At 41.4% G+C, this 24,420-nt stretch overlaps 1 protein-coding gene across 1 annotated transcript in view; it reads right to left on the bottom strand.

The window, feature by feature from the left end:
• Positions 1-21,908, bottom strand: part of WNT2 (Wnt family member 2) — a 48,030-nt gene extending 26,122 nt beyond the window's left edge. The window contains exons 1-3 of the mRNA XM_032276198.1: positions 21,336-21,908; positions 18,999-19,225; positions 13,504-13,781 (exon numbers count right to left, since the gene is read on the bottom strand). Of these exons, the coding sequence (XP_032132089.1) occupies positions 13,504-13,781; positions 18,999-19,225; positions 21,336-21,418 (588 nt within the window). The 5' untranslated portion in view covers positions 21,419-21,908. The remainder of the gene's footprint in view (positions 1-13,503; positions 13,782-18,998; positions 19,226-21,335) is intronic.
• Positions 21,909-24,420: the final 2,512 nt, after the last annotated feature.

Below are 24,420 nucleotides of genomic sequence, written 5' to 3'. Positions count from 1 at the left end.
GGCAGAGGAAGAAGAAGAGGTAGTGAAATAGTGGGGGATTACATTGCGTCTTCTAAACTACTAATCATTACAAATTTATTAAACAATTCACAGAAGAAATACAAAGTACTAACAAAAGGAGAGAAAGATGTTCAATTTTATTAGTAATTAGAGAAATCCAAACTGAAATAATACACCTTTTTTTGCCTAGCAAAAATAGTAAAAATGTCAATTTTTTCAAATTTTAAGAATCAAAAAATAGTAAAACAGTAAAAAGACTGATAATGTTAGTAAGAGTCCAGGGGAAGAGATGCTTTAACAAACCATTGGCTGGAAAGTATAGTGAAACATCATTTAAATGAAAAGTATTTTTGCATTACCTGCAAAAATGTTAAATGTACATAATCTTGACCTGGTGATTGTACTCTGGAAATATCTGCACAAGTTTGGAAGGATACACACCTACATGGATCTTCATGCAGCTATTGCATAATTGATAATGGCAAAATATGAGGAAAAACCCAAATGACATCAATAGGAAAATTGCTGATTATGGTATATGCTTAATAATAGAATATTATGTGATCTCTGAACAATGAAGTAGATCAGTCTTACAGGCAGGAAAAAAAGTCAAGTGATAAAAGCCAAATGCAGAACAATATGCGTGGTATGATCCACTTTTTAAAGGCCTGCATATATGTGTGTAGCTGGCAGAAAAAGGGAAAATATGCTCTTTTACAATCTGGCTGCAGTTTGAGGGATTTCATGGTCTTGAAAGACAGGGGGAAACAAAAGGAGTGAAATTACTCCACATAGCAAAATAACAGGAATTTGAGGATTTCTCCCTGGCAACTGGAGAGGGCAGGTCAGTGGGTGTCACTCCTGGCTACACATTAAAATCACCTGAGGATCATTTCCAGCCTCTCCCCAGACTGGGTAAATCAGAACCTTGGGTGGATGTGAGGCCTGGGTCTTGAAGGTACAAGGTACTTGTGGTTCTTCAGGTGATTGATTCTTTTTTTTTTTGAGACAGAGTCTCACTCTGTCACCAGGCTGGAGTGCAGTGGTACCATCTTGGCTGGAATGCAGTGGCATGATCTTGGCTCACTGCAACCTCCATCTCCCAGTTTCAAGTGATTTCCCCTACCTCAGCCTCCTGAGTAGCTGGGACTACAGGTGCATGCCACCACACCTGGCTAAATTGTTAGTAGAAATGGGGTTTTACCATGTTGGCCAGGATGGTCTCGATCTTCTGACCTCGTGATCTGCCCACCTCAGCCTCCCAAAGTGCTGGAGGTGATTGATTCTAATATGCAGTCAGGGTTCAGAATCATCCAGACCCAGGGATGCAGAGGAGAAGGTGAGAAACCTGTGCACCGTAGTGGGAGTCTGGAGCCTATGAAGGGTTACAGTAGTGAAAAATTCCTGGGACAGAAGCAGGCATTACATTTCTAAGAATGGGGAAATTGTTTTTCAACTGGAAATTGTTTCTTACCCTATGCCTCCAAAACATCGGAATCTCCAGGAAAATGTGCCATGAGTGACAATCTTTGCTAGTGCTGCTTTGGAAGGAATGAAAGATGGGTGGTGGCCAGTGTCCAACCCAAGTGGCAATGGATCAGTGAATAAGTGGACCACACCAGAGCAGCAGGCTATAGCAGCAGGAGACTGCCCCTGGGTCTTCAGAGGCACTGGGCAAGGAGCGTGGTCGAGGTGGGGCAGTGGTTTCTCATGCACAGCTGCTGATGGAGAGGCTGGAGACATTTTATTTGGATGATGAAAGAATGAGTGACTAAAGTGGAGGACCTCTGTTCTGTAATTATAATTAAGTAAATTTTGATTCTAAAATTTTAAGACAATAAACATCTACATAATGTTATTAACTGCACAGCCAAGAACTGTGCCAGGATTGCAGTTCATTATCTCTGGCCTAAGATCACAAACCTTTGTATCAATGAAGGATGTTCTTAAAGTAAAGTTAGGTGTTTTCCAATTTTATTTGCTACCAATTGCATTGACTGTCACCTCATGCTTTCCACTCTCACAATTGTTCCACCTGCTCCATCACTTCTCCTCATTTCCTGGGGGCATCCACAGTCTTTCATCCGCTTGCCCCAACCAGGATTGGCTCCACAGCTCAAACCTAACGCCATGCCCTCCTAGCTGGACATACTGTATCCTAGATGCCATGTTTTCTCTGTTGATGTGTTCCTCCTTTTTGCTGTGGTACAGTGTTGAATAGCTCCTTCAAGGTGGATGCATTTTCTGAATTCTTGCATGTCTGACATGTCTTCAGCCTTCACACTTGATTAATAGCTTGGCTGGGTATAGAATTCTGGATTAAAAACTTTGAAAGTATGTCTCCTCAGGTTTTCGGCTTCTAATGTTGCAGATGGGAAGTCTGATATGGGAAGTCTGGTGGAGTCTTTGAAAATAAATTTGTTCTTGTTTTCATTTCACTTTGTATTTTTTTCCCCTATGAAAGCTTCCAGAATCTTTTCCTTATTCTTGGGTTCTAAAATATCATAATATTGTCTCCCATTAATCTTGTTCAGCACTCAGCAGACCCTTTCAATCTGGACCGTCATGTTTTCAGCACTGAGACATTCTCTTTAATATTTTCCTTTCCTCTACTTTTTCTTTTTTCAGATGGAGTTTTGCTCTTGTTGCCCAGACTGGAGTACACTGGTGTGATCTTGGCTCACTGCAACCCCCACCTCCTGGGTTCAAGCAATTCTCCTGTCTCAGCCTCCCCAGCAGCTGGGATTACAGGCACCCACCACCATGCCTGGCTAATTTTTTATATTTTTAATAGAGATGGGTTTTCACCATGCTGGCCAGGCTGGTCTTGAACTCCTGACCTCAGGTGATCCGCCCACCTCAGCCTCCCAAAGTGCTGGGATTATAGGCATGAGCCACCTTGCCCAGCCATTTTTTTTTTTTTTTTTTAATGGCATTCTAATAAGCCGGTTGCCAAATTTCTGAACTGGTCCTCTATGTCACTTATGTTTTCTCTCATCTGTTTTCAATACTTTCTTTCTGATTTCTTGAGGAAGAAATTCCATCAGAGTAACACTCTTGGCTCTTTCCTCCCCCTTACTTACGTCTCCCCAGAGGAAGAGAAGTGATTTGTCCAACTGGAAGGAAGAAGCAGGGTTTGTGTGCCTGGTTTCTTTCTATTTGGGGATCTGGTAGCCTGTGGAAATGAGTTATGATCAACTCTTATCAACCAGCACGTGACTCCCTTGCTGCAGGGTCTCCGAGGGCCAGCCTGTGACAGGTGAGTCTGCCTGGCTCAGGGTTGGGCTGCTAGGGAGCACTGTACTTCAGGCCACATCCTCTAGGGCAGCATTTTCTTTAATCACAAAACTGACACTTTTAGTCCATCCATTTGTCCATTTTCCAGTTGGTTTCAAACTCAAGTGGAAAAGAGCAAGAGGCGTTTATGGACCTCCTTAAACTCTTATCTTTTGGGCTTTTTGATGGACTTTCTGAGAGTTTATTTGGCTTTCTCTTCCAGACTCTTTCTTATTCTCTGTCACTTTTTCAAAGCTTCCATTCTTATTTGTGGGTGTTAATATTTTGTATCACTGTGAGGAGACAGACTGATTAGGCTGTAAAAAGTTTCTCTTATCATCCTTGCTTTTTCTCTGGAGTCATTTTCCTGCAATTTCTTTTGTCTTTTCCTTTCATGCTGCTGTATTGAATCAAATATATGATCATCCTTGGACAGTCTCTTCATATTTAAGAATGAAGTAGTAAAAAGGCATTTAGGAACTCTAGTTGTAGAAGTGGAGCTTGTGGACCAAAAAATGTTGCTTTTTGGTGAGTTGGCAGGACACTGACTATTTTTTGAGATGAGGCCTTGCTGTGCTGCCCAGGCTGGAGTGCAGTGACTATTCACAGGCACCATAATAGAGCACTCCAGCCCTGAACTCCTGGGCTCCAGTGATCCTCCTGCCTCGGCCTCCCAAACAGTTGGGACTACAGGCAGGTGCCACTGCACCCACGACACTGGCTCTTATACTGAGGACTCTAACTCCAGAAAGCCTAGGATGTTAAATGCCAGACTTCCCCAGAGTTCTGATCATGGGGAGAAGGGAGGCGTTGGGGTTCCCTGTTCCGTGGAAGGAATTTTCAGTTTCAGGCCTATGCTTCTCTCCAGGACTTATTTATATCTGAGGCATTCTCAGGGCTTCTTCCCTCCCATGTTGGCTGTTGCCCCATTTGCTTTTATTCTTCTAGACTGTGGCTTCTCCATCCTTTTCATGAGTTACAATTTATTCATTTGCTTTCCACTTTCCAGAAATTCATTAAGCTCTTTCATTTCTCTTCCTGTTCTTCTTATTGTCAATTTAAACCATTTTCCTCCATTACTACAATTGTAATGAAGTTTGGGAGGAAGAGTGGAAACGTTACATGTCCTGTTCACATCCTTGAGTCAGTTTGCACTTTGAAATGTTCTGGAAGGAGACAGGGGAGAAAACAGTCCCATTTTATGATATACATTTCTGCCCTGCTCAAGATGTTGCTTTTGATACTATGTGCAAGCACTCTTTCTACAATGGAAGGAGAAAGAACTAGAATAAAAATCAGTTACAATGATTTACTGTCTCTTGCTAGTGCAGGATACTGAAAGCTTCCTTTAAAACCTCAAGGCCATAGCCCATGACACAGTGACATCCTGGTTTCTATTTTGTCTCTTGAATCTTTCCTAAAAAGTCTCTTCTTCTACCTTCTTCTTTGATTTTTAATGCAGGTCACTGTCAAGATTTCATTTTCAGCTTTCTCATATGCTCCTGTTTTCAATTCTCCCAGCCCCCACGGCTCTTAATATCACCAACTGGCCAGCCCAATTCGTAATCAGCCCCAACTCCTCCCCATGTGCCTTAATCCCATCTAGGTTTTACTCTGTGGCATCCTGCCAATAAACACTTGCTCATGTGACATGGCTACTCTAAAAAAGTAGTTTTTTTGATAACTTCTAAGGACAGCAGGACTCTTTTGGTGTTTAGCTTCATAGAAACCATTTTTAGCTTAATATATAACTATTCTCAACAAAAATTCTTCAATAGGCTCATAACTGCTTCAGTGCTAAAATCTTAGCAGATTTTTTATGTGGCCCTTCATTTTTGATTTTGAGCATTTAAGCCTACCTGCAGAGGCTATTTTCTAATTTTAAATTTTAAGAAACTTCTATTCTTTTAACGTTCTTTTTTTCTTTTAAACAAACTTCTAGATATTAGCATTCTATACTACAGAGACAGAAGTCTGTTAAAAAAAAAAAAGAGCTACGGAAGAAGAAAATACATGCATTGTGTAGGCTAGAACAATTCTATTTTATATTTCTCCACTCTAACTTTGTGTCAGATTATAATAGTGAGGCATCACATTCACTAAGTTCTTACCATATATCACGTTAAGCACTTTATATTCACTTTTTTATTTAGTCCACACTACCACATAAGGTATATACTATTATTATCATCCCATTTTATAGATAAGGATATTGAAACACCCAGGATAGAGGAGCTTGCCCTAGATCTCACAGGCAGTAAGTGAGATAACCCGAGCAGGCAGGATATAAGCCAAGCCTGTCTGACACCAGAGTCGACATCACTCCACTGGTGTTTTTCATACTAGGGTTTGCCAATCTCTGGGGCTCACGTTCCTTGGATTCGGTGAGTTCTATAAGCTTTTACACTTAGTGTTTGCATATCTAATTATAGTCTAAAATGAATTATATTGCCAGTTATAAAGACAAACTTCTCCTAAGGAGAATGAAGTTGTGGTTCCTTAAGTCAGTTCTGAAGGCTCAGCCCAAGCAGCCCTTGCATTGTCTTTGTAAAACTTCTTTGCAGAACACGAGAATTTTTTTCTTGAGGTACCTGCGTTTTGCAAAGTTTATGAACCCTATATCATGTCATACTGATTTTCTTCCTATCAGAAAGAACGCATTCCATTTCATGCTGTGTAAAATATTTGCCAACTTAACAACTTGCCTTAGAAATCCTAGTTAGAATTTATTTTAGGTCCCCATATACTGTATTTTAACTAAATTATTTAGTTCAACTTGAGCATTTGAAGAAGTGTTAGTTCTTCACTTTTTAGTTGGGTATATTCTACAAAGTCACTAATATATTTCTCGTTCTATATCAGTTTTCCTGAGGGAAACACTCATTAAAAACATACAATTTAATTTTCAGATGCTGGCTTGAAGCCAAGTACATTTATTAATAATTAAATCCTTTTGACAGGCCCACATCTCTAAGATAGAAGTTACTGAAAATTGGGCCAACTCATACCTTTCAAGCATACACACTCTGGAACTAAGAAAAGGAATATTTATTTAAAAACTGTGCAGGTGATTTGCTTATACAAACATTTATTAACTTAAATAAGACACTGTGATTTCTTGAGCACTGTCATTTTTTAAAAACAGTGACTGTGGGTGGGCTTAGCTAGAAAATTTAAGGTGTGGAATTTACATTTGTGGAATTCAAGAACATTACCGTTGACTAGCCATATATATAATAATTCTTATTGACTAATGAGGCAAGTCTCAAAAACATTTTCCACTAATAATAGAACTTTACATGGAACTGAAACAATTTTTTAGGAGTTATTCCATGTCTTGGGACTTTAATTCTGGTTCGGTTTTGATTCGTATGATAAATAAAGATCTGTAATATCAAGCACATATTATTTTGGGGTCCAAAAAGACAGAGTTGAGGCTGGCAGAACTGATCTAACTTTTCAAAAGCTTTTCATTTTATAAACTAAGGAGATCAGTAAGTAAACAAATACTTACTAAGTGGAGTTTATGTCCCATAAAGATGCTCAGGATTGTTGAAGGAAGGGTCAGGATGAATAGGAGGTTACAGCATATTAAACTGCATGGCTCTGCAGTTCAGTATGGCTTTGCCATTTTCTTTCCTATTGATATTCCTTACTTTTCTTTGTCTTTTTCTTTTTTTGAGATGAAGTCTCACTCTGTTGTCAGGCCGGAGCACAGTGGTGTGATCTCGGCTCACTGCAACCTCTGCCTCCTGGGTTCAAGTGATTCTCCTGTCTCAGCCTCCTAAGTAGCAGGGACTACAGGCTTGTGCCACTATGCCCAGCTAATTTTTGTATTTTTAGTAGAGATAGGGTTTCACCATGTTGGCCAGGATGGTCTCAATCTCTTGATCTTATGATCTGCCTGCCTCAGCCTCCCAGAGTGCTGGGATTATAGCCACCAGGCCTGGTCAATATTCCTTATTTTCTAAGAGTGATTTCTTTGCCATCATGCCCCAGTTCTCTTAGGTCAGACCCATTATTTATTTATTATTATTTATTTTAAGTGGCATCAAGGGATCAATTTTTTAAAGTCTTGGCCAGGCACAGTGGCTCATGCCTGTAATCCCAGAACTTTGAGAGGCCAAGGCAGGAGGATCACTTGAGCCCAGGAGTTTTAGAGCAGCCTGGGCAACCTAGTAAGACCCTGTCTCTACAAAAAATAAAAATAAAATTAGCCGGGCACTGTGACATACGCCTGTGGTCTGAGCTACGTAGGGAGCTGAGGTGGGAGGATCACTGGAGCTCAGTGCAGTGAGTCATGATTGCACCAGCCTGGGTAACATGATGAGACCCTGTCGCCAAAAAAAAAAAATTTTTTTAAGTCTTTGTTAGAATTTAGATTTACTTGCTTTTAAGGTTTTACCTACAGGTAGTACAATATCCGTGTCTGTTTACTTTGGAGGCACTTTCTTGCCTCCAAAGTAAGAAACTCCAAAGTGGAACTTTGAAGTATCTGCTCTGTCCTAGTGCCGGGTAGGCCATGCTCAGGGGCAGGCCCTAGTGCTCCACAGCACTGACCTTGGGTGGTGCTTGTTTGGATAATGAATGGAACTAGAAATTCTGGATCCCCTCACCCTCTGAGCTTCTCCATATAAAATACAGGATGCCAAGTTAAGTTTGAATTTTAGTTGATTTCAGTGAGCAAATATATTCAATATATTTGCTGATTCTGGCCACCCTGTTAGACCCCAGTCTCCTCATATGCAAAATGTGTATAATAATGGTACCTCACCCCTATGCTTGCTTACTGCCTGGTGTATATGCATACATATTTTATTTTATATGGCAACCCTAGTTTGGTAAGCTGTGTAAGGTTTTGCTCAAGTATTAGGACCAGTTTTCTGATTCCAGAGCCCTATCCCCCATAATGCCTCAGTCAAGAACTCTTAATGAGTAGAGTAGCCAATAATAATATTAACCATCATGTTGAAAATGTAAATATCAACACAGTTGCCAAATGCTAATTTTTTAATATTAACAAACATCCAGAAATTTACTTTATTAGTACTTATATGTATATTTAAGGCTAAAAATAAAATTCGGAGTGATGCAAATTTCTCCTAATTTTCCTAGTTAAATCTATTTTTTTTTTTTTCTGACATGGGGTCTCACTATGTTGCCCAAACTGGTCTCAAACTCCTGAGCTCAAGTGATCCTCCCACCTCAGCCTCCCCAGTAGCTGGGATTACAGGTGCATGCCACTTTGCCCAGTTAATTTTTTAAGTCATGAATTCAAACATATTACAAAAGGTTTGAACTTTCATTGCTATCACTCTTTCAAAGTGGACTCTAGAGAAATTGACAAATGCATGAATATTAAACTTAAGTATTTAATTTTCTCTCCCACTGTTCAATGCCTTCCCATTGCCTTCCTAGCGGCATTCAAATGTCTCTGCACAGTAGTAGAGACTCTCCAGGCCAGGTGCAGTGGCTCAAGGCCTGTAATCCTAGCACTTTGAGAGGCTGAGGTGGGCAGATCCTTTGAGCCCAGGAGTTCAAGACCAGCCTGGGCAACATGGTGAAACCTCATCTCTACCAAAAATACCCAAAAAACAAAAAGAAAGAAAATCAAACAAACAGAATTAGTCAAGCATGATGGAATGCTCCTGTAGTCCCAGCTACTGAGACTGACGTGGGAGGATCGCTTGAGCCAGGGTGTCCAGGTTACAATGAGCTGAGTTTGCGTTACCGCACTCCAGCCTGGGTAACAAAGCGAGACCCCATCTCAAAAAAAAAAAAAAAAAAAAAAAAGAGGACTCTTCAGATCTGGCTGGGCCTCAAATTTTCAGCCTCAGTTCCTATTAACTCTCAGTCTTGAACTCCACCCTAGTGTTCTTGTCATTCCTCAACTCTGTGATACACTTCCTGCTCCAATATCTGTCTTTGTCTTGAAGTCCAGTCATCCTGGAAAAGTGCTTTCCCTATCTCAACCATGGGAAATCTTCTATTTCCAGCTCAGACACCCAGTTCTTTTTATGATACAGCCATTATCTCCTCAGCTAGCTGGCCTTGTGGCTGGTTATTTTATTATATCACATAGCAGTGCTTGCCTTGCAATTGTATTACACTTGTCTCCCTGACTAAAATTTAGTTTCTTATGGTCAGGGGCTGCTTTGTTTTATTCTTTTCCACATTGATTTAGTACGAAAACCAATGCCTTTCCCAAAGCCATTCCTTAATAAAATATCTGTTCAACCAAATTTAGTCCCAAAATATAAGAATAGAGCTCTGAAACTTGTAGTAGCATTTGTTGAAATTTTCCAAATCCTCCGAAAAGAAGGCTAAATTGCTTCTAGTTTGCTCACAATGACTGGAAGATCATGTTTTCAGCACTTAAAACAACTTTTCCTTGTCGTTAAAAACTGATAGACATTCATTTTAGAAAATGTGTGAAGACACACACAAAGGAAAAAGTCATCAGTAAACTACCTTCCAAGGGCAGTAGCTGCTGGCTTTTCCCCCATACATATGGAAATACTGTTTGTTTTCTCAGAAATTCTCAACAAAGGCAATATGGAAATATAGACAAGGGCACGTGGGGGAACAGGAGCGGATGAGAGCTCCAAGGCTGTGGTACTTCGTGATTCTATGACCCTGGCTTAGTCTCTCCATCCCTCTCAGGCCCAGTTTCTTATCTGAAAATTACAAATATGAATCCTATTTTTTATTCCTATAAAGATTTTAGAATGATCAAATTATAAAACATTTGACAATATTTTGTAAATTAAAAAATACTATATGTCTGGTTTTATTAGTATGTTAACTGAACAGAAGATGACTCTATAGATAGATGGAGTGGTCAGATTGAATCCTAAATAATAGTTCCAGCTGGATGGACTTCTGCCCACCTCAGTTACCTGAGTTACAAATAACCTTAACTTCACAAAAGGGAAAGGAACCTTTATTAAGCATCTATTATATGCCAGGTTCTGGGCTGTCTGCCTTACACTTGTCTTCCCGTAGCACCACAAATTGCCCTTTTATACATGAGAAAAACAGACTCAATGAGCAAAGCCACTGTATTGTAAGATTAAAACCAAGGTGCCTCTATTTTCACTATAGAGGGACCTTTTAAGGAAAGTATTTTCATGGAGTTCCTCTTATTCTTATGGAAACTCTTATAGAAACTTTCAGAGTGATGGAAAGACAGTAAGATTGGATGCATGAGTTATTTTGATACAGTTTCCCTTAGGGACATTTAAAGAAGTTGGGGTTATCTCATTATTTCGTCTTAGAAGAAAGAGTGAATAACTTTTGTTCTGTTTTGTTTTGTTTTTTTGAGACAGGCTCTTGTGCTGTCACCCAGGCTAGAATGCTGTGGTGCAATCAAGACTCACTGTAGCCTCAACCTCCCTGGCTTAGGTGATCCTCCCACCTCAGCCTCTTGAGTAGCTAGGACTGTTAGATGCACCACCAACCCGGATAATTTTTTTTTTTTTTTTTTTTTTTTTTTTTTTTTTTGTAGAGACAGGGTTCCACCATGTTGCTCAGGCTAGAAGAGTAGACAAATTTAAAAGGTGCTTGTTTGCAAGCTCATCAAAGGAAACAAATGGCAGATATTGATCTTTTGCATGTAATTTAACTAAAACTATCTTAAAACAGAATTTGAAAGTTTTCATAGCATGGCTTCTTTAGACCTAAACAGAGCTGCTGAAGGATGCTATAGACTTTCCTTTTTGATAGAATATTTGTTTTGAACAAGGCAGACTTATCTTTTTAGTACTTATTCATAATCCTAATTGGAGGTAGGAAAGTAGACTCAATCAAGGCTGAGCATTCAAGTAAACATGGAAGAAAAAATCATTATAAATTCTACTGAAACTGTGATTAAAATAAATGATACAGCACAGAGGATCTAAAATGATATTACAGTACAGAGACACATGAGGGTGCTCTAACCAACTACTATAATAACTAAATTATTCAAATATTGGGGAAAAATTAAGGCCCGTCATGACTGGCAGTGATGAATTCTGACTTTTATCATTAGCTAGATAGAACAATCTTAGAATAGATGGTTTTTTAAAAAATAAAATATATTGTTCTCTCCTACCCCTCCCAGTTTAGAAAGTAGAAGATGTTCTTATCTGTCAATTTGAAAAATACTAAAAAGCATAAAGAATGAGAAAAAAGTGGACTGATGTTACCGTCAGCCCTGGGAGGCGGGGGCGTTCTAGAACTTTAGAGCCAAGCCAGTTGGAGGCTTAGCTCAGGAGGCCTGCCTTCAAACACAAGCCCAGCCTGTTCTCATTTTGATTCCACAGACCTTCTGCTAGTACGAAGGGGGAGTGGAGACTGGGGGTCTAATGACCGCAAGAAGAGAATTAGAGACGCATGTTTATCTCAATACATTTACTCTCATTAAAGTTCATATTCACTGACATCATGCATCTCCTTGAAAAAGTCTGCCCACCCACCATTAATTAAAGCCACATTTTAAAAAGTCAGTGTATGCACTTTTATTCCAATCAAAAGTAGCCTCCTAAGTTTTGCAGAGCAGGCAGGAGAATATCTGAGGCCTGACAGCTGTTCACCTCTACACGGTGAAGAATCATGTGATTTACATTAAAAGTTGTGTTTATTCAGGGCCTAAAATATAATAGCTATGATCTATTGTCTTGAAGAGTTGAAACATTCAGTATCTACTGACCTATTTAGTGAAATTAACATTTATTTTGATAAGTCAATGTTCTTTTGGATACAGTCTGACCATATGCTTTTATCTTTCCAAATAGAGAAATCTAACTATATGCCCTGTTTGAACAATTAAGCAGCCCACTCCTATCAAAGACACCACACTTTATAACTTATATATGCACTATCAATGTTAGGACAAAGGTCAGTGTAAATTTTTTTAAATCCAAATCATTGCATAAACAGTAATTACCAATAGTTGTAGGATTGCACAACCATAGTCTATTTTCTTGGCAATAGTGGCTATAAGTTAATAAATTCATGAAAATTAGGAATGTTGATTTTTAAAGTTCAAGAAAGGTACTATTTGTAAATAGTTCAGGTCACACTCATCTTATTCCATGGGCTAAGCAAGAGTTCTTCCAACTTCCTTTAAATGAGATTTCTTCCCTCTAGAGCCTTAGTAAAGGGGTTTTCATCCAAACAGATCAGCATTATTTTCTATTATTTTTCCTATTAAAGCCCCTCAGGGACATTTCAATTTTATGCTGATCTTTCTTTATATATTAATATCGAACACATTTTTATGTGGTGCTGATAAGAGACAAATTATGGTTATCTCTTCCTATTGTCAATTAGATTATTCTAGAATTGTTCTGAACAAATATTTGATTTACCCAGCCAGTATATGCTTTCCACACAAAAGCATCATGTACAGCATCAGATTCTTTAGTTATTCTGGTCATACCACTGTACCAAATGACATGGGTCATCAATGGGTCTGAACATTGGCACTGAAATTGTTTAATCCTAGGGCAAAGCACCCCTGGACTAGGTATTGAGACCTGACTTTCTAATCCTTTCTACTAACTTCTTTGTGACCTTGAGTACCTTGAGGGTCTCAGTTTCCTCATTTAACAAATGGTGGTTAGGAGGTGAATACTGACTGGAGCCCAGAAGTTAATCAGGTCTAGAGGAGAAGGGGCCAGAGTACCCTTTGGCGATCTTGTCTTTCCCTGATCCACTTACTCATCCAACACCAGAAAATCAAGATGGGGCTTTTATCAGTGAGACTTGGGTCAGGTTCCAAAAGAGGGCATCCCTAAATCTAGAAAAAGCCAATGAAGCATGCTTGTTGAGTTGTTTTCATGACACATGTAAGAAAAGATGTTCTGGGTCTTCATATCCCTTAGATGTAAGCATTCAATGCACCATTGCTATGTGGGATGAAGCACTATCCTAACCCACAGATAACATCTTCCCCCCAAACAACACAGTATCCAGAGGGACCATGAAAGACTTGACACAACACAAAGCCAGATGCAATGGGTGGACTCCTTCAACTACTATAGGGAGGAAGGTGGAGTGTGGGTGGGAATGTTTCAACCTAGTTGTTGGTATTTTTCCGAACAAACAGCTAAAAGCTGGGGAACAGTAGCAAGTTGTGTCTACACAGCATTTTATCAATTCTAAGAAAAGTTAAGATAAGCTTTGCATAAGTGATTTATAAAGCCATGCGGCCTACAAAATGAGGACTGTTGCGTTTCATACCTTCCTGCCAGCTCTGTTGTTATGAAGATTCATCAGGGCTCTGGCATCCTTTCCTTTCCTTTCCTTGGCATCCACAAATGCGCGGGCAAATTTGATCCCATAGTCAATGTTATCACTGCAGCCACCCCAATCAAAAACGCCCTTGCTGTCCTTGCCGCTTCCCATCTTCTTTGGATCACAGGAACAGGATTTTACTTCTCCTTGGCTACAGGCCCTGGTGATGGCAAATACAACTCCAGCTGAGGAGATGGCATAAACAAAGGCAGATTCCCGACTACCTGAAACAAAAATGCTCTTCTTAAAAGTGGTTCGATAGCACTATTTTTGAATAACTTTCATATGGTCATTGTTTAAATACTTGCTCAGTCGCTGACAACCTTTGCCACTAGACAACAAGGTACTGATATTCTTGAAGGATTCTTTTCTAGAGCCCAGGCTCTTTCTTTAATATGAATTAAAGAATATTTTGAACCTCCATCTAATACAGGTTTTGGTCAATTTAGATATCTGTATGGCAGCTCTTCTTAAATAAAGAGTATCAAATGGCCTTGCTCAGCTCCTGGTTTCACATTAGTTTCAAACACAAGCTTGCTCTGTTTTAACAGAGAGCTCTAGAAGCCCTAGAAGAGAGAAGTATAGCATCTCTAGGCTTTTTTCTGTACTTTAGAGTCTGAATGCCACAATTCTATCATTCCATAATATAATTGGATACTCACGACACCACAGCTTCCCTCAAAAAATCCTTCCAAACCTCCAGGACTTACTGAAGATACTCACATGCATTTAAATTATTGAGAATGAAATACTGAATTCAAAGAAATCTAGGGACTAAGGTGGGAAGCGAATTCTGGCAGTAACCAGCCCCTTGCATTAACACTGGAGAGCTTGGCTGGGCATTGACTTTCATAAGTAATTGAGAGATTGCTGAAGGCAATATGCAATATCCTCGAGTTACATACTGTATGTCTAACTATTAAGGTGAATTTACTTTCTTCTGGAACACCTGCACTAATCACTGGTATTGGGTAAAAGACAGTGAAAAGCTTTTCTTTGGTTTTTCTGGAAAGAAACAAATTTACCGCCTATAATTAGACTTGGGCAAGAACACTTTGGGGTGCTTTCTTAGAATTGTTCTTTATTAGAGCACAGGCTACTTTCACTTACAGGCTGAAAGGTACATATTTCAGTGCAATAACTACATTAAATTATTTTAATAATCTGTAGTAACTCATAACACGGTGTTGTGGTATAGTGACAGATATAAGGCTCTTTAGGGTCCGTGTGCACCTCATTTTTCAAGTGGAGCTGTATTTCATTGTTATTAGCATGCCCTTTTATTAATGGTTGCTGCGGCAGATATATTAACAATCAAAATAGAAGCTGGACAACCTAATGCCAATGCAAGGCAGAAAACAGAGAGCCATTCGATGATTCAATATGTCAAGAGGAGTGTGACTTTTTGAACCACACAGCTGGGAGAGCAAACCACCTTTTTGCATTGAAGCCCTGCTTGTTTCCGTTTGTCATTCCGTGTTAAAATTTATTATACATCCTTTGCAATATTTGCTCTGCTAGTCTCATTATTTAAAATCAGGAAAACATATCTACACCATATTAAATGGCACTTACCTCAGCCCTCAGAAAATATTTACCCCCAAACCTCTAACCATCAAAAAAGGGAATCAATCATACTCTGTAGTTAGGTAAAATCAATTCTATGACTATTTGCCATAGGTAGCAGATAGTGCTCTCCAGAGGGGAATATGACGGTTATCAGAGCTGTTTTAAAGAGTCCCGGCTTATACGATATGGATCACAGATATTCTAAGTGGAATTGAGATGTTTTGTAAAAGAAGGTGACTAATACATGCTAATGTGGCTTAAACTCAGGTAGTGGCTTTCAGATAAATAAAATTTTCATTATATCCATTTTACACTTTAGGAAAATACCTTGTCCACAGTTACCCCATTTATCTTCTAAAGCTTGGTTTGGGATTTAGAAACCAGTGCCTATGTTTAGAGAGATCACATAGAGGAGGAAATTCCCAAATGCTTAAGTATGTAGCACTAGTCTTATTTTTTAAGGAGAAAGAAGAGACATTTTATGAGGTGGTCTTTTACAGTAAAGGCATGGGAGATGTGGATGATAGTATATCAGGTAACCAGATAGTATTTTGAAAGCAACAAGAGAAATAAATTGTCTAGGTGCAGAATTCATCCTGGTATAACTTGCAAACAAGTACATTAACTTGTTGGCTGAAAGAAAACAAATCACAATCTGCTTCATTTCAGAAATAATTTCCAAAGCAAAAATATGACTTTTCTAAATATTTGTCATTTATTTTTCAAACACATTACTATATAGATGTTCCTTTGTTTAAATTAAAAATGTAGCACATTAACTAGTTTTTCATTTTACCTCCAGATGGTTTGGTACCATGTAGATATAGCCCTAAGATGTTTTCAGTTAAGTGTTTTAGATGAATCACTAAAATGTTATGTGTGAAGTAGTAGCACATTTCAAGAGCTGGCTTGGTAACAAAGCAAATTTTGATCTTGGGCCTCTTCTTAGAAAGATTCTTTTTAAAGCTATCACAAAATAAAACAAAATCCAAATCTAAATGGTGACATCTATATTTCCTAATGTGTTGCTATTGAAGTTTCTCTAATTTTTGTATGGAGATAAATCAAGCAATGTCTATTAAGTACATAGGCACAGTTTCTATTTGTGCTAGGGAGATTGTTACCTAGGAAGGCAAAACTCTAGAAGCTAGGGTTTCTTGAAGGTTATGGGTTGTTCAACTCTCTTTTAAAATATTTGCTTTATAAAAAAATATTTACAAGGATGAGACCTAATTACCTTTGTGTTTTCTAAGGCTAATTTGAGAATTTTGGAGGTGTATTCTTGCAAGCATATTTTTGGGTTTGCTAGTTCTGTCCTTGTTTCTCTACCTGTGACTGGTAACTGTCTGTTGAATGAGTAAATTACAAATGTTTCTAAAAATTGTTCTGTCTTACTCTGACACTGTAAAGCCAGGCAGGCAAATGTTCTCCATTTCTCTATGACCATGGGACATTTTGGTAATTTTATGTTCTCCTTATAAATGTTCTTGCCCTTTGCCTTTCCTCTTTATCTATGAGCCTATTTAGCTGTCCAACGGAGTGTTCCCCACAACTCTAAGAGGTAACTTTCTCTCTAAGCAACTAATTGTAGAAATCTTTGGATAGCTTCATTGGAATTTCTTGATTATTTCCAGTATAAGCTCCTTTAGGCCAAATTCAGCCCTCCTATAACCAACACAAAATCATCAGACAGTCACAAGAGTTTGCATAATGTCTGGGAGGGAATCTGGCCTTCTGTGAAGAATGGAAAGAAATTGTGTAGCATGAGTGGTTTACGTTCTGAGTACTTTGGCAAAGTATTCTGCTTTATCTGAAAAAAATCTGAAGGAAGTACAAATTAGAATCTCTTATTTCTCTGAGGCTCAGACTAAGTCAAACTAGTTCTGTTTCCTGTCACCTAGGCTGGAGTGCAGTGGCATGGTGTTGGCTCACTGCAACCTCCGCCTCCCAGGTTCAAGTGATTCTCGTGTCTCCGCCTCCCAAGTAGCTAGGATTAAGGGAATGTGCCACCACGCCCATGGGGTTTTGCCATGTTGGCTAGGCTGGTCTCAAACGCCTGGCCTCAAGTGATCTGTACACCTTGGCCTCCCAAAGTGCTGGGATTACAGGAGTGAGCCCGGCTGTTGCCTCTAGTTCTAACCTCCTTCCTCTCAGCAATTCTATAGCTCAGAAGAAGCTAATCGTATCAATATTAAATTACAGTATTTTGTGAATGAATCCCTAGCTTTGGTGGATATATTTTCTTTAGGATCACTGGTCAATATTGTTTCCTTTGATATGTGATCTAAAGATTTTATTCAAATATGTAGACATTTTAATAGATCCAGAGATGATCATTTTACAAATGTATATCTAATTTGAAATCATTGGAAAATGGTTGTGAGCACTTTGAAAAAAAATCCCGATATGTGTTAAACACTGAGAGCCATGCATAATATATCCAAAGATTACTTGTGCTAGATATTTGCAAACTCTCTTTGACAAGGTCCAGTTTCTTTAATTGATTCACTGGCAAGATAATCTAGGTGAAGTCTTAAAATTCCTTGAAGCAGAATTTATTATTAACCTTTCAAAAATTTGCGATGTCATATTGAAACTCCAAAAGGAATGCAGAAGAATATAGTTCTTAAACTAGAGAATAAAATTGCAGAATATGGCAGTAAATTAACTTTAGGGATACTCTAAGAATGAGAGTACTACGCCCTTGGGGGATTTTAGAGACATTCAGTTATGCATTTGGCCTCATAAAACCCTAGGGCTGTGATGATTACATGATAGAAACACCCTCTGTTAAGCATTACCAAGTGCACAGTCCGGATGATTTTCTTAGGAATGGGGAGGGGGGTAGGCAAAAACAAGTACAAAGTTTCCTATTTCGGGGGTTCGCACATAAACTGCTGTGTTTTCAGTCAGATTTTCTAATAGCAAATAGGCTGTGGTATTTTTTGGAGAGTGCTAATAATGCCAGGTTAGCAGATGGGTATTATTTGAAAAAAAAATATGATTTTCAATTAATTTTCTTGAGTGTATACTAGCTAGTGGGCTATTTTACATATGCAGAACTTTTAAGAAGTTTATTATATAATAAGAAAATGTTTAAGGTTCCTGTTAAGGAAGAAAAAAACTTCTATGTATTCATGTTTCCCACCTCTATCCCCCATAGTTATCCTTATTGCTTAAAATGTAGCTGGAAAACGATAGGTACCCACTACAAGTTTATCCATTCATTCATTGTAATGAATGAACAGGGCCTGCAACACACAAGGCACCAAGCAAGGTGCAGGGAATACGGGTTAGTTTCTGCCTTATAGAATTTACAATCTGTTGGGAGGAAAACTGTTGAAATTAGACACGGGGTGACCCAAGGCTGAATTGCTGAATGGAAGGTCAAAGGTAGTGAGTAGAGATTTGTCTCTCCTTAACATTTACGTGGTGTTTTGTAATACTGATAATCTTTTGCTGAGGAAAGATTTGAAGATTCTATCCTGATGATCTGCTCAAATTCTTCTGGAGGAAGCCCCAGAAAGACCAGGAAAAAGTCAAAAGAGACTTGTGGCTCCTTCTCTCTCATCTCTTAGAGATGAAATTTGAACCTGGAGGATGTGCAGTATTGTAGTAATGGACAGAGCAAAGAGTGAAAAGACAACAGCCTGGGGTTCTACTTCTTCCTTGTAATTCACCTCTTATAAGCCTCCAGACTTGTTCCTTGATTTCTCTAGTCCTCACCTATAAAACAGGGACAATTACACCCATCAGAACAAACTTCTGATGGAGTAAAATGCAATAGAAATGAGCAGGGTCTCTGAAGACTGAGTGAAGGGAGCTGTGCATGAGTAGAGAGCCACAGGGCTGGGTGAAGACAGGAGACTTACTTCGGAGTAGGACCCTGCCAAAGAGGCTGTGATCCCTGTCCAGAGTGTTGCAATTCCAGCGGTGCTGGCGGAACTGGTACTGGCATTCTGAAGTCCACTCGGTCACGCCCAGGCCAATGGCACGCATCACATCTGGGTGTCGGTGACACAGCTGCCGCTGGCTGCTCACCAGGCCTGGCACATTATCACACATCACCCTGGACGAGCCACCTGTAGCTCCCATGTACCTATGAGGGACCAACCAACACAGAGGTGAGGGCAACATGAACAGGGAAGCTTAGTGTTCCTGGGAGACTAAGGAGTTCAAAGCACTTTTCAAATATGAATTCCTTATCCTTTTGGTGTTATTAGAAAGAAAGGATATTTACTTTTTAATTTAGTGGAGAAACAGGCAAGGCAGGCAGTCATAGTGATCTTGCAGAAGTCACCCCAAAGATGTTGTGATGACTGTTGAACATGAAGCTAGGTTCACCAGATGATGCTCCAGGTAGGGGAACAGAGGCAAGGTCGGCATTTGGGGAGGTGAACAACGGGTAAGAAGCAATATACCTTGAGGAGAACGCGTGGAAGACTTTTCTCAAGAAGGCTCAGATCTCAGTGACACAATGTGTCTGGACTTGGCTTTGGGGGAAGCTGACCTTAAAGCTCTTCGTTCCCATTTATTTGACAGAATGTCTTAAGAACTGTCTGTATCTGTCTAATCAACACCTGCTGGTATCTGATGTTACACTCTCCTCACAGACAGGCTGTTCTTTCCTTACTGAAGAGTCTTTTAAATATTTCCATTTTGTAGCTCTTTTTGGCTTTTATAAAGATCCTTTGGAAAAAATTCTTTCTATTGTTATTAAGGACACTAAATGTTTGGAAGAATCAAACAGTGTTATAGCTCCATAAAGTACTTTTTGAAAAGAAACTTTAACAAAAAATTACATCATCATCTCTACCCAGATGTTCTCTATTAGTCATGAAATGTTTAGAAAGGTACCTTTTATATAACCCAAGCTGCCATAGGTGTCTTTTGAAGCGATCAAACAAGGAGAATGTCTTTTTCTTGTATTTTCATTATTTTATATGATCATAAAATCGTTACAGCTGTGACTTCCAAAAAATATATTTAAGTGACAGCTGAGAGACAATGTGACAAAAAGCCTGAGCAATAAATAATGTTTATACACCCATGGAAACAGAAATAGTCATTTTATTGAAAAATGGTCAGTCTGATAAATCAATCTTTGATCCTGTGTCAGCAATGTCAAGGCTAAACGCCTCCCTGTTCAAAGCGGGCTTAGGAAGGAATTGAACCCCTCTTCCCAACAGCACATTGCCTTGCTCTTTTGAAGAGCTCCAGTGTCTTCCTAAAAACTTCCCTGTTCTAGTCTGTAATTTAGCTGAGACCCCTTACGTTTGCCAGATTCTTTAGAAGATAGCCTACAATAACGAGTCTCTCTGAATCGGTATTTTAATATCTGTTCTGAAACTTTTAGGTGCAAGGACATTATAGGGCTATCAACTCTGTCTCTTTCCAAGACCAGAAAGTCGGCAGATGGAGAACAGTTTCTAGATGGGGAGAGAATCTGCCTTTGGGACTTTTAGCGATGCTAAGACCTGTTATGGTTCAACATTCCATCACTATGCAAAAATGAATAAATAAATTGCAGATCAACGTACAAAGGAAAGCAGCAAAGTTACCTTGCGGGGACGGTTGTGTACATGGTAACGTCTTAGACCCCGGGGTCTGTAGCTTTGCATTAAAGCGATAGTCTCTACCTGGAGGCAGCAACATGTTCTTCCGCCCCATTGGGGTGAAACATTAGGAATGTGGAAGGACGGGAAATAATACAAAATCACACGCTTTGGGCTCTACAACTCCTGACTGCCTGAATTGGCCCGTCGATTTACCTTGGGGGGCGGGGGTGGCGGTTATAGTTTTCAGGGTGAATTCTCACACACACACACAAACACACACACACACACACACACACACACACACACACAGGACACATGACTGTGCTGGAGCTGGAGATGGGCTAGCACGTCTCTCGACAGGATAAGAAATTGGCTGATTTTGCTGTCGCTCAGCTGGATCCAAATAAACCAAATATCAGAGCTCTCATTTGAGGGGGAATGTGGTTTTTTGAAGTTGTCAAAGCTGAAATGATCTTCCAGAAAAAGAGAAGGGACTCATCAGTGGGTGATAAGAGGGCAGTAGCCAGGGTTCGGACCAGAATCCGAGATTGCTGCGGCCTCAGGGAAATGCAGCCAGGAAAGGTCTATGTAGCCAGTGCGGTCCCCGCTCCGATCTCCAAAATACCCCCGTGCCGGTGCGCATGGACTTACCACCATGAAGAGCTGACCTCGGGGGTGAGCCAGGTCAAGAGCAGAGGGAGCCAGAGCCAGATTCCACGGAGAGGGGAGTTCATATTAACCCCCCTTGCGTCTGCATCAGGTCAGACTCCGTGTGCGGGCGCCATGCGTGCCCAGAGCAGAAGCGCTCAGCTCCGGGAGCGCCTCGTCACGGCCCCCGGCGCCTCGCCGCGCCCCCGCCCCCCGCTCGCGTCTGCGACGAGTGGCGAGACTCGCTGATAAAGTTTCAAACGATGGGCCCGGGGAGAGATAAAGGCCAGCCTGGGCTGCCTCGCCCACAGCCCAATTCCCCAGGCGCAACAAGCGCCTGCAGCCCGAAAGCTGTGCGCGCCTCAGGCGCGCCCCTGTCCGCTCTGCTCCCCTGCGCCTGAGGGAGGGGGTGCTGCGCCTGGCGGGGGTGGGGAGAAGCGTGGGGTTTTAGACAGCAGTGCATAAAATGATGGCAAGAGATGTCTGGGGATGAGGTGAGGCGGGAAGGGGGAACACCCCTGCGTGGCTTCGAGCACACGCGAACACAAGCACCTTTAGGGAAGCTGATGGCCAAAGAGCATCCGTGGGCTCCAGGAGCGCGCGTTCCGGATTGCCAAGGCCATCCGCTGGCAAACAAGTCCCTAAGCGTGTAATGTGGGGAAACGATAAGGGGCGGGACGGCGGGATAAGGAGATTCCTATGCATGGGATACAAGAATCCAGTGATGATTTTCAACTCATTGCTTCGCTTCTCTCCCTGACCCTGGGATGTAAATTTGGAGCTGCTGCGTCTATGCAGGGCAAGGTTGGAGAGGGAGGGGCAGGCCTTGACGAATTGACCTGTTGGCTTTGATTCCTTGGTGCTGGGCTTATCTAAGGAGCCCATAGGGAGGAGAACCTGGAGGGTCCATGACCCCTCGGACCTCACCCAGCAGTATCTGCCAAAGCACCCGGGAAAGACGCAGTTGTTCCGCACACCCAGCTCCTCCCTGGCACTGCGGAGCGCAAAAGATCACATAAGAGGAATCGAGGCAGCCAGGCGTAGCGTGTGCCCTTGCACCTTCCGCCGCCCGGGCACTCAGTCTGTGCGCCTTGGGGAGGTTAAGGGACCCCTGGTCCCAGACATGGGACCCTGCCTAGCCAAGAGAGAGGGGCTCGGCCCGTGGGTGGAGCATTTTGAGCAGTAGTTGGCTTGTAGCCGCACCGTTTATCACTGGAAAGGAAGGAAGACCAGGAACTCGTGGCGGCCGTGAACTGTTCCATTGCTCTTTTCCTGGGGCGGAGGGACTTGCTACCCGCCCGAGGAGCGTGCTCTGGGGACTAGAGTGTGTGTGTGTGTGTGTGTGTGTGTGTGTGTGTGTGTGTGTGTGTGTCGAATTGTTGGCAGGGCATGGGGGAGGGGGTGCCGCCCAGATCGGAAGGACGGGCTCTCCCTCTCGCCCGCCCACCCTCGGGCCTGGACTGGCCAGAGCGTCAGCCCTCACTGGCCGAGAGCGCCGTGAGAGGCTGGACGAAGCTAAGCTTTGAGAAGCCAAAAACCTGAAAGATGCTGTCATCGCCAACCCCTTCCCCCACGCTGGTCCCTGGCAGGTCCGGCCCCTCCCAGGCTGACCCAGATACATCCCCGTTTGGGTCCGGAAAGGGAGGGGAGGGAAACAAGCACCGCGCCACCCACGACTCGGGAAGAGCAGGGCTCCTCGCCAGGGCCGCTCCGTATCGCTGGGCCGCGACCCAGGGAAGTTCTGCTCGGTCTACGCCGGTTGGGTGGGAGGTTCAGGCAGGGCTCATGGGGAGGTAGGCGGCAGGGCGGGGGAGCGTTTCTGCTCACTGTGTGTGCACGCTGGCCACTGGAAGGATATGACAGGCGCCAAACAGCAACACGTCTTTCATGCACCTCCATGCTTATGCTCACAAACCTCCTTCCCCGATGAGGCAGAGGAGTAAACTAAAGCTTACCTCTACCCTCTTTTGTCCCGTAGTTTCTTGAAATAAGTCCAGACACTTGGGAAAGAAAAGGCGGTTGGCTCCAAGGAAACATACATAGCCAAAATTTCACTTCTACCATGAACGAAGTAGGGGTGTGGATGTGTGTGTCGGGAAAGGTAGGCAGTCATGATTGTCTCATGGAGAATAGGATTTGAAACCAGCTAAAAAACTCCAACTCAACTGCCACCCATCTCAGCACATCGTGTCCTGACAGCTAAGGGGTGTTAAAGGACACAGAATGTGACCATCAGCTTACAGGCCCTTCCTCTCCGCCCAGGGAATTAGTGAGTGGCCAGGAGACCTGCCCTTCAGTTGATGGTGAGGCCAATGGAATGACCTAAACCTGAAACAGACCTCCTGGAAAAGGAATGGACCATCCCCAAAAGCTAATTAAATCCACGCCAGAGGACTTCATCCTGGGGCAGGAGGAGGAGGGGTGCCACATGTCTCACAGAGAAGAAATTGGTTTTGGTGAAAGGCAAAAGGCTGAAGAAGTTTGAGCAAAGAAAGCTAAATCCAGATGTGAAAGAAGGGTCCACCCAAACACCCCTTCCTGACCTGTCTAGAGACCGTCTGGACTCAATGACTTGTCTCTTCCAGATCTGTGATTCCATTTCCCTCCCATTCTCCACCCCTTTCACTTATGAACCATTACTTAGCCCCAGTATGACTTATTTTCCTGCCAAGAAGGCCTTTACTCCCTCCTTGTCTGTACCTATTCTTTGGATGGACCCCTTCACTTTGAAAATAAGTTGTTCACTAGTAGACTTAGTTGGGAAATGCTCAAGAAAATTAGGAGGAAAGAAGTTTACAGCAAACCTCACTTCTTTCACAATCAAAACTACCATCCTAAAGAAGAGTTAATAAGTAATGAAGTAACTTGCATATAATTTCAGCCTAGCTATAGCAGATGATGATGTAAGGAAAGAGAGGGTCAGAGTGCCTTTAGATTTATGAATTTAAACATCCGATTTTTTAATTTCTTCAGTGAGAAATCTCAGAATTGACTGTAAAATTCATTTACAATATACAGAACCCGGTTCTCTTTCTAGAGCTTAATGTTAGTTTGCTTGTAACTTCAGTATAGCACTGTAGCCAAATGA

The sequence above is a fragment of the Sapajus apella genome, unplaced genomic scaffold (genome assembly GCF_009761245.1).
Source record: "Sapajus apella isolate SASKATOON/1434 unplaced genomic scaffold, GSC_monkey_1.0 scaffold7, whole genome shotgun sequence".
NCBI lineage: Eukaryota > Metazoa > Chordata > Mammalia > Primates > Cebidae > Sapajus > Sapajus apella.
Note: the sequence above shows the minus strand (reverse complement) of the source record. Positions and strands in the feature narration are given on the sequence as shown.